We start from the raw sequence: 10199 nt of genomic DNA on the forward strand, positions 1-10199 counted from the left end.
AAGAGGCTCAAGTACTGCTGGGCTCACACAGGCCTGGTGGGAGGGAGAGAAAAGCAGCTGGGACCAATGACAGGAAGGGCAGTTCCCACCACCTCTCTCCTCCATCCCCTCTACAACAGCAGCCCCCACTGAACTGACGATTCTGCCAGCTCAGCTGCCCCAGGCACCACATGTGCACTCCCACATCTGCGACTGGCCTGAGGTCCTCTAGTGCAGGACACTGACAGCGGTGACATATGATATATGCATGGGCAAGCCAAGGTGTACCGCCTTGCCCCTTGGCATCAAACATCTGTGCTGGCACTCAATGTACGTACCTGGCTGAAGGCAACCATGGCTTGCTCAAACCTTTGCTGAATAAGAGAGATGGTGCTGAACACCGGCGGGAAGGAACAGTCTTGAGGGGCTGAAAGCAAGAATGAGTTTGTTATCAGTTCCCATCTTCCAGCAAAGCTCCCACAAAGGTGAGGGATTTGAGTATTTATAGAAGTCATTGCTACAAAGCGTTTATGGGAGGAGGATAAAGTCTGTTTGTGCTCCTAAGTCCTGGATGCTGCCAAATTTCCCCTCAAGTGGCAAGGCTCTGACTCCCACAGCGGTTGGTACAACAGCTGCTGCCCCATGGAGCCAGCCAGGCTTGGCAGCACTGGCCAAGGCAGGTGCACAGTTGCAGCACTGTAGGCAAAGCCCTGGGGCCACCAGCTGAGGCACCCTGGTAGGTGTCTGCCTAAATTAGAGCAACCTCAGCACCACAGTGGCTGCTCAACCCAAGCTCCTTTTACGGGTAGTGGGGAGACATGGACACTTGTAGGACACCATTCTTCCCTCCCCGCTTCTGCAGCCAGCCTGGGAGAAGAGGAGCTATGTCCTTTTCCAGAAGTGCCCATTTCTCTGCACTGACTCTGAAAGGCCCATGGAGCAGATGGGTTGGATACAGACCCCCACACTCTGTAATGCAAGGTGAGAGGAGGCTGCTGTTAGTGAGCCCAGCATGCAGAGGCAACCAAGCTTGTTTCAATTAGAAGTGGGTAAGCTGCCTCCTGCAAATCCATGGGGGAGCACCCTGCCTCTTAAAGACCTAAAATCCCTGAAATCTGTGCTTTGGGACAACAGGTTCTATGTGGCTGCCCGCCATCTGAACACAAGCATGAGTGCTAAGGAACAAGGCTATTTTAGGAACAAGTGACACAACAGAGGAGCATCAGAGTCAAGAAATGGCTCCTTGCTGCCAAGTGTTGACATGAGGCCAATAAAGGGCAGGTTATCGCCCTTAGGGGGATGCCTGTCTTATTAAAGTCATATTTCAGTATTTCTTTGAGATACTTGAAAAGCAGGGTGATATATTTACAAAAAACTTTCTGAACATTTGGCCTCATTTACTGAGCAGGAAAAGAATGATTAAAAACACCATCTGTTTTTTATTGAACTTTGTTTCAGATTCATCAGAATTTCAGCAGCTTTTACCTCTAACTCTCAATGTTTACTCCTGAAAATTTGCTAGCAGCATACCATTCCATGTGGTTTAAAATAGCAAACAAGCCTTGCTGCTGGGGTCTGCAAATCTTCTCTACCAAGATCTCACCAAGTCAGTGCAAACCAGCCCAGCACAAAGGGCAGGCACAGTGTCCTCCCTGAAGATGTCAGAGACCAAGCCTGTGAAGGATTATGGGGAGTCCATCTGGCTGAGACAACCCCCATGGTGTCCCAGCCCATGCAACCCAAAATAGCAAATGCGGTTTCCCAGAGGACATGAGTGATGTTCCCAGTTGTTACTACCAGAAAAAAGTAAAGCAGGAGCAGGAGAAGTCACCTTGCTCTGGCTGCAGGGAAAGGTGCTGGCAGGCATGACCATGAAGCTGCCGCAGCACTGCTTTGAGATATTAGAAAACTACTTTCTGCTAGGAATAATGAAAGACAGGAGTGGCCTTGTATATTTACTCCTGGTTTATATCAGTTTGACACTGGTATATTTAATCCCGTGGCCTCTCTGGATGTGGGAATTTGTGTGACAGAAGTAGGTGAGACTGCTTCATACCTGCAGAGGATCTGGTTTCTAAAGGCAATGCTTGTTCCTGCGTGTACTATCATGGCCCTTTTTGCTGCCTACCTTTTACAAATAACTAAATTTACACAATCAGAAGTCAAAGAAATGAACACTGAAATTGCTTACTACGTACATGAGTCTGTTATCAGAGCAGCAGGTCTTTTCTTTGAAGTGTTGACTCATTATTACCAGAAGGTCTTCTACACTCAGCTGCTCAACAAAAGGTCAGTGCGTGACAAAGCCTGCGCTGCTCTCACAGCAGTCACTTCATAGCTCATGGAATTAAAAGTGTTTTGGGGAAAGGTTATTCTCCTAAGATGCTGTAGGGTGCTGTCCTCATGCTTGAGCCCATTGGGACTCTGGCTGGGGGTAGTCCTCCAGCTGCAGTTTAAAATAGCATTTGTGTAGAAGGCACGGTCTAGCCATCACAGGTTTTGCAGTGTCAGAATAAAACACTAGCTTAGTGATACAGCAAGGGAAATATCTGCACCCTGCAGGGGAAGTGAGGATCAATCCTCACCCAGGCAGAGGCCCATTTTCTCCCCCACTTACTTCCTTGTATCATGAGCACTGACCACATCAGCTTATAGAACTCTCAGTGTTGTCTGTCATCCTGCCTCCATTTAAACCCACAAGGACTGTGCAGTGCAGACTCCCAAACAGGATGCACATGGGAGGGCAGACACTAGTTTCTTAATCTGGTGCAACATTTGCCATCACATGGCTCCAAAAGGTTGGCTGGGAACCTTTTCTGAATCCGCCTAGGATCAGCCAGGCACACTCTCTGCAGAGCAGGCAGGAGATGCTCAGGGAAACACAACCTTCCCAACTGCCACCCAGGGTGGGATGGGGGTTACAGGTGGGATGTTCATGGTGCCTGGATCGATATGCCACCAGGATTGGGGAGGAAATAATGCTGCACTGCAGGGAAGAATGGGTTTGTTCCTCTCCCCAAACAAGTGTAAAGCAAATTATTCCTATTGCTGTTATTCCTGTTGTTCTAGAGTTGCCACAATTTCATCTATTAAGCACATATAGCAAAGATTAAATGAGCTATATATTTCAAGTTACATATATACACACACGCACATTTTGACACCGGTGAAAATATCAGACCTGATGTACCTCCTCTCACTCCAAATACAAGGGATTTATTATTTGATTTATTGAACCAAATAATGTTATGTCATGAAGAAACACTTTATTGCCAAGTGTTGCCACTACTTTGGTGGAAAAAAACTAAGTGTGATTTTTATTGAAAGACTGCAGCAGGTGCAGAGAAGACAAATTAACTTTGCCCTGTGGTCCAAGAGCTGGGAGAATTTGATCACATTTATGTCAGTATTGACTATTAGTTACATCATACTTTCTCTCTTCAGGGTTTTTTCCTCCACTTAACAGAAATCTCTGCTTGCTTCATGGAGGATATCACAGTTTCTGCCGCAAGTTTAACTCCAGCCCTTCTTACTCTAGCCTGTGACTTGCTCTCATTCTGAGGCACACAGCAGATAACACAAGGATGGCACCTGCAGACTGCAGAATTTCAGAAGCACTCCCTGGGAGCCATTTGCTTAAGGAAATCACTTACATGCACCACACAAGGGCTTCATCCCAGACACCCACAAGGAGAGCTGCCCAAAGACTCAACCATAACCAAAAAAACAGGAGGGAAAGTCTAAAAAATATCCCATTGCTCTGCAGGCTGTGGTGGGATATAGGTTACTGAGAGTGCTGAACAACGCTGGCACCAAATTACTTCCTTTTTGAAAGTGGCAGAGAAGTCAAATCTCCTTTCTTATCTCAAAGCACTCCACCAAAAAAAACCCTGAAAATCCAGAATTCAGTCATTCTTCCTCAGATGAGCTAACTACATCCTGCTGGTTTATAGGAGCAAATGCATTGCTTGTTTTTACTCATTCAGAAAGCCTTTCAAAGTGTGTATACAGGGACATGATTTTGCCATCTGAAGAGACTTTTAGGTGGCCAGATTGTTCAGCACTAGCTGAAAACTAATCCCATTTCTAAAACCTTGGACTTTTGTTTCTTCGTGACTTTAAGAAATGCCCCCCATCTCAAAACATACTTCTACAATCCTTAAGGACAAACTAAAAGCCTCTTTGCCCCCTTCACCACACTAGGTGAGAGTCCTTGTGAAAACAGCAAACTTCTGTTCTTCCTTCTTCTCCTGAAAAAATCCATCACTAGCAGAAACACAGATATTTCACACAGTTCACATTAAATAGTCACTTAAACCAAACTGCATGAGACACCAGAAGCAGAAGCAGGGAGGGAAGCCCAGGAAGTTTCCAGGAGGTGTGCTGGCAGGTAAACCTGCCTTTCCTCAATCAGCTTTTCCCAGGGTACACAATGAAATTCTCAGGGACTTTCATTTCCCTGGCCACATCTTGCATGTGCACATGCAGAGGAGGCTGGGGCAGGGGCAGTTGTGACCACCCCAGCACACCAGACCACCAAAAAGGGAAGAAAAAAGGGCTCCTGAGGGCACTGAGTCATTTAAATGAGCTTTTGCCTGATTCTCTTCCCAATTTTGTCTCTTGCCTGAGGTCAGCAGCAAGGGGGGATAAGAGGCATGGAGGTGCTGCACTGCCAAACCACACCACCTGCAGATGCTGCTGGTTTCATGGCTCAGGTTGTGCCTGTGGTAGCCAGTGCTGCTAATCCTGAGTCAGGGCTCTGCTCCCCACTGGGAACCGCCCAGGATGTTGCTGCTTCAAAGAGGGCAGTGGTGGAGCAGGGCAGTGCTACTTGGCATGGGCCAAAGCAAGTGTCAGGGTTGGCTTTAACAGTTTATGTGTGATATTCTAATTTATAATGATTAGAGATAATTATGCTGCAGTGCCAGGGAGAATTCTCAAGTGCTTCTTAATCTATTAGTGCAGGCAAACCCTGACTGGTGCATGCCCTGGCTGTTTCTACAGTCAGTCCCACTAGCTGACATTCCAGATGGGCAACCCTCTGTAAGTATTTCCCAGTGGCACACAGATAGGTTGCATTGTCCATCTCGTTTGTCCTTCATGGACCAGGGCATGAACCTTCTGGGAGCTGTTGGGTGTTCTGCTGCCCCACTGCATCCAGCAAGAGCTGCCCTGCAGATACTCCCTTAGGTGAGGGCTTGGTTTGGCTCAATCAGGCAGGCTGGGAAAGAAATTACAAAATTACACAACAGGAGGATTTCTGGTCTCAGTTATATCAACGAGGGCAGAGAGTGGTCTCTCTGAAATCAGCAGCAGCACTCAATCTAAACTAGCCATCCCAAGGTGTGGGTCCAGGCTTATGTAAAATAAATAAAAGTAGAATTTGCCTTTGTCTGGTCTATATTAAAACTCTTCTCCTACATTGTAGCACTAACATCACTCGAGTCAACGCACTTATTCTGGACTTCTAACAACACAATAATAAACAGATCTTTATCTAAATAGGTTTAAAAGCTGACAGCCTGGTTATTGGGACTGATGAGATTTTCTTTATTGACTGTGCAATCAGTGTGATTTAGAGCCTCCACAGGGGCCTTGCTGAAGGCTCTCCAAGACCCAGCTGTGACAAATCCTCCCCTTCCCCCCCAAGTTCTGCTGGGCATTGCTGCTGGAGACAGCAGCGGTGGTAGTGGGATGTTGTTCTCCCCCTCATCTTCCCACCCTCCTGATCCTACCTTCCTGGTGTCCTGACCTCCCACAGGGCCAGTTATTTGTCTGGCATCACACCCCTGCTTTCCAAGGTAATAAATTACTGCAGGAAGCAGCTTTGCAGTGGACCTCATTAACCGCAAACACTGTCGTCCCTTTTCCTGCCACATCATGCAAGCCAGACATCCATGACTGTCTGCTGTAGATACGCATTTCTCAAGCTCCCAGGAGGACCCAGAGGTCTGCGGCAGATGGTGCACTGGACTGATGTATACACAGGGCTGTGGAATCGAGTCACCCTTCTTGCCTCAGGGGATCATGTCCCAGCACAGCCTGAACTTCCTTGTGATGCTCCATTCCTGGCCCATTGCAAGGGGTTTGTGGACATTGTTAATATCAAAAACAGTGGGATGTAAGGTGAAGAGCCTTATTTGTACTAACTTGTTCCATTTTCAGAGACTGCTGGTATTCTGAGAAAGCATCAGACCTAAGTAAAATAGATCCATCTAAAGAAAAAATAGATCTAAAGAAAACAACAAATTTTTTCAATGTGTATTGAAAGGTTACTTTTGAAAAAAGTTAAGTAAAAATTGATCTTGAGGCAGCCAGCATCCCAATTTTCTCTGCTAAATAATCACATACTATTTTCTTTTTTTTTCTTTTATTTTCTTTTTATTTTAAAAAGAAAGAAATGGGAAGAAGAGAAAAATATGCATATCTGAAATTTTCAATTTTTTACAGTGTTTCTACAGACAGTTTCTTTACAGTTTCTTTGAAGAAAATGTAATTGTTGTTTCTCTTTTTTCCTCTTAACTCTCTTTTTTTTTTAAGTAAGCGCTTTCTCATTGGAAAATAATCCATTTCTACCATCAGCCTTAGTTTTGAAGAGTAGGAGGTAAAATGGAAAACCAGATCAGTTATCACATAAAATACTCTTCCAGGCTTTATATTTGGAAGCTCTGAAGCTTCTACTTATCATCCATGCATCTCTGTGTAAGGAATCCATGCAGAAAGCCCCTGCCAATAATCTCATTTTTAACAGAAAAATCTATTTATCAAAGCTGATAATGCCATGAAGAAATGCCATGGCTCAGTGCAGAGATTCAGTCCTCTGCAGTTTTCTTTTTGTTACCCAGCCAGCCCAGCCAGCACCTTGCTCCTGTCTGAGGTCAGACTAAATGATGTAACGGTCCCTTCTGGCCTCGAAATCGATGGGCTGGTGGCCGGGGCCTTTCTCCCTATTGACAGGAGCAATCGCTGCAGCTGAGACACCCCAGGGGACCAGGCTTTGGTCCTGGGCTCATACCAGACTACCAGGTGCTGTGGGACAGAGTTCACAGCACGCACTAATGTGAAACGTGTCTCTTGCAATGATGTTAAACCTCTCCATAAAGAAGAAGAAAGAGAAGAACAACAACAACACAAACCCACAACCCTTTTTAATTCTCTCTCACACAGATATAGCCAAGAACCTCCCCGGTTTTATTTTAACCAATGTCCATTTACTCGTGGGTGAGGGTTTTATTTTGTTTATTCTGTTTTTCAGGACTCTATTGCCCTAACACGGTACCAGAGCAATCTGACAGTGCAGTGATATCGTCAAGCAGACTCTAAATTCCATCTCTGGCAAGCAGCTAGGAACTGCACATCGACCTGGCCCCTGCTCGTCTGACCCTGACACCACCCGGCTCCCGCGGTCCCATTCTCGGGATAAGGAGAGCTCTGCCCTACGGTGCTGAGAGCACGAACCCGCGGAGCCCAGCAGTCCGGCACCGGCCCAGTGCCGTGGGGAGGCGCATCACCAGAGTGGTACGAGGGAAGTCTCGGAGTTCGCTTGTTACCAGATTCAGGACCGGGCTCAGGTCCCTGGCAGTTCCTCAGCTGCCTCTATCCGCAAATCACCTGCGCCGGCAGCGGCCAGCATCGTCCCTAACACCCGTGAAGGAGGGGGGCTGCCCCGCGCCGCACCCCCGCCCCGCCGCGCCCCGCACTCACCGCCTCGGGCGCGGGGCCGCCGCCTGCCCGCGGCCCTGGCATCGCTCCGGGAGGGGCTGCAGGAGCCCTGGGCGGCGGGTCCGGGTCCGCCTCGGGCGCGGAGCCGGAGAGAGTGAGCGGAGACCCCGGCGCCGGCCGCCCCCAGCCCTCCCCGCCGAGGGAGGAGCCGCTCCCTCCCGCAGCAGACCCCGGGGGTCCGCCGGCATGCCGACCGGGCCGCTGGCAGGGACGGGCCTCCCGGGAGAGGAGAGCCCAAAAATCAATAGGTGCAGCGAGAAATGAAGTGAAAAGCGAAAAGTGACTCTCGAAGAAAAAAGCCTTCACAGCTTCTTCCCAGCCAAGCCCTCCCCTGCCAGGATCATTACCGAGGCGACGTGGTAGGTATGAATGTAACACCGTAGGGTGTCGGAAATAACGAGCACCAGTGCTGGAGAACTTGAAGCCTAAATTTGTGCCCGACGGGCATGTAGGAACGAGGGATGGGGCCAAGCCACTTAAGGGGTAGGGGTCCGTATCACCATTGGCCTGGAGGTATAGACTCTGTAATGCATTCATCATCCAAGTGTCCACTTCGGTCTGGAAAACACATCCTCATCGTAGTCCTAGGCACAGGTTTGGGGAATCACCCTTTAAAGTCTAGTAAGAATTGCACAGAGCTCTTTAACTGGGATTGACTTTCTACTACCCAACACTTTCCATCTTCTTATTGAAATCTAAGTTATCCAAGCACTAGAAAGCTTTATCAGTTCAAAGCAGATTTTTTTTCTACAGACTTGCCTGTACTTAACCAGCATGTTTTACAAGTGACCTGCTCTCACTGAGTTGTGCTGCTTGGCAGCTAGAGATAAAGTTAAAGGATTTGTTTCAAGTAATGATGAATTGCCTACAGATAGGACATCAGCTCTTGCAGTCTGGATTATGGTATCTTTGCTAGGAAAAAAAAGCATAGGAATTGCTTTTTCCCATAAGAAGGACAAATGTCCTGTCAAATGTGGGATGGTTACTAAGAGCTCCAGTTTGTCCTTGAGGAGTGGGAGGGATGAATTTTCACATCCCTGACTGTCCGCAATGCACTCCTAAGGGGAAAAGCATCCCAAACAGCAAAATATAGCACCTTTCAGAACCACTCAGACCCCTTGAAAGGACAGGTGGATACAGACTCCCACATAAGTTGCATTGAATGACAGCACTTCTGCCCCTGCTTGTGTACAGTCAGCAACTGCAAACCAGGTGCCTAGCTCTGCCAGCATTATCCTCCCTCTTCTGGCTCTGAGTGATCCAGGGATTTCTGGAGAGCTTTTTCTTTTGTTTGGGTTTTTCCTCTTGCATTTTTTCAGCTTTATTGCTGAGTGCATCACTTGTATAAAATACTAACAAAACTTCTCTCTGAGCTGCTGGGTTCTCTCTGTGACATCCTCTGGCAGCCTGCAGAAATCAACAGGGAAGTTACACGAGGTTTGGCATCGTCAGTGCAACTATTGTGAAGGCTCAGTTAAGCCCTCCAGGACATGAATGCCGGCCAGCTTTTCTGGAAGTTGCAATATGTTCCCAGACAGCATGATCAGGAGTGATTGATTTCTACATTTACAAATGTGTTTATTATTTGATATTAGCTCAAACTGGACAGTTTTGAGACAGACTGTTGCTTTGCTGTTTAGGTCACAAATGTTTTCTGGATTGCTGCAAAGGGAAGAAATTTTTTCTAAGCTCACACAGTGTCTTGGCCAGGACCTTTCTGCATGTAAAATACTGGATAATTTCAAAAGGGGACAACGGAAGACTGCACTGAAAGAAAGAAAATGAAAATCAGAATTGCAAACGGGGTCATCTTATTTCTTACAATTCATACTTCTTTTTGATGCTTATGCTAAAAAGAAAAAAAAACCAAACATGTTTTGATCTACACAAAGCCTCACACGTGTTAGCAGTGTAAGGTTAACTGGGATGCCTAATTAAAACAGTCACCAATTAACATAGTAAAAAAATGCTATTTGAAATTCATAAGAGACTGAGAAGTTAAAGGACACTTGTCCAAGAGCTTAGCAGGTTTTCATTTGCAGATACTTAAGAAAAAAAAAAAGGTGAAGATGAACTCTGGAACATAGCCCAGTAAAATCAGAGAGGAGTCTGCGAGCTCCTGTGACACTTCATTACTAACATGCCTGCTGCTAGCCAGCCCATTTGCTTTTGCACTCCATCTGCCACGTCTTGTACATACTGAGATCCAGGCTCTGGTACCATCCTTTCTGTTGACAATTACTCCTCAGGTGTCGCTAATGGCACTGCTCAGACCACCTGAACAGTGCAGGACCTGTGCCAGCACCTGGGTTTTCCTTGGGACAGGGACAGCATTTCACTGACATTCAGTCAACACTGCTCGCTCTTACTCCCTGGAAGCTGTGTGGAATACGGTAATAGTAATAATTAGTTCAAGGAATTGATGTCAACTCTCCAACCTGAAGTTTTCTTTCGCATTCATTTGCACCATCTGTAAAGCTGACTTGGTCTTCTTTGCC

At 46.9% G+C, this 10199-nt stretch overlaps 1 protein-coding gene across 2 annotated transcripts in view; it reads right to left on the bottom strand.

The window, feature by feature from the left end:
* Positions 1-7751, bottom strand: part of TAGAP (T cell activation RhoGTPase activating protein) — a 47649-nt gene extending 39898 nt beyond the window's left edge. Inside the window, exons 1-2 of one of the 2 annotated variants that reach the window (XM_027634182.1) lie at positions 7684-7751; positions 318-406 (exon numbers count right to left, since the gene is read on the bottom strand). In XM_027634182.1, the coding sequence (XP_027489983.1) occupies positions 318-406; positions 7684-7725 (131 nt within the window). In that variant the 5' untranslated portion in view covers positions 7726-7751. The remainder of the gene's footprint in view (positions 1-317; positions 407-7683) is intronic. The other variant, XM_027634181.1, reaches the window with a different exon arrangement.
* Positions 7752-10199: the final 2448 nt, after the last annotated feature.

Source organism: Corapipo altera, unplaced genomic scaffold, assembly GCF_003945725.1.
Source record: "Corapipo altera isolate COAL_440 unplaced genomic scaffold, ASM394572v1 2b, whole genome shotgun sequence".
Lineage (NCBI taxonomy): Eukaryota > Metazoa > Chordata > Aves > Passeriformes > Pipridae > Corapipo > Corapipo altera.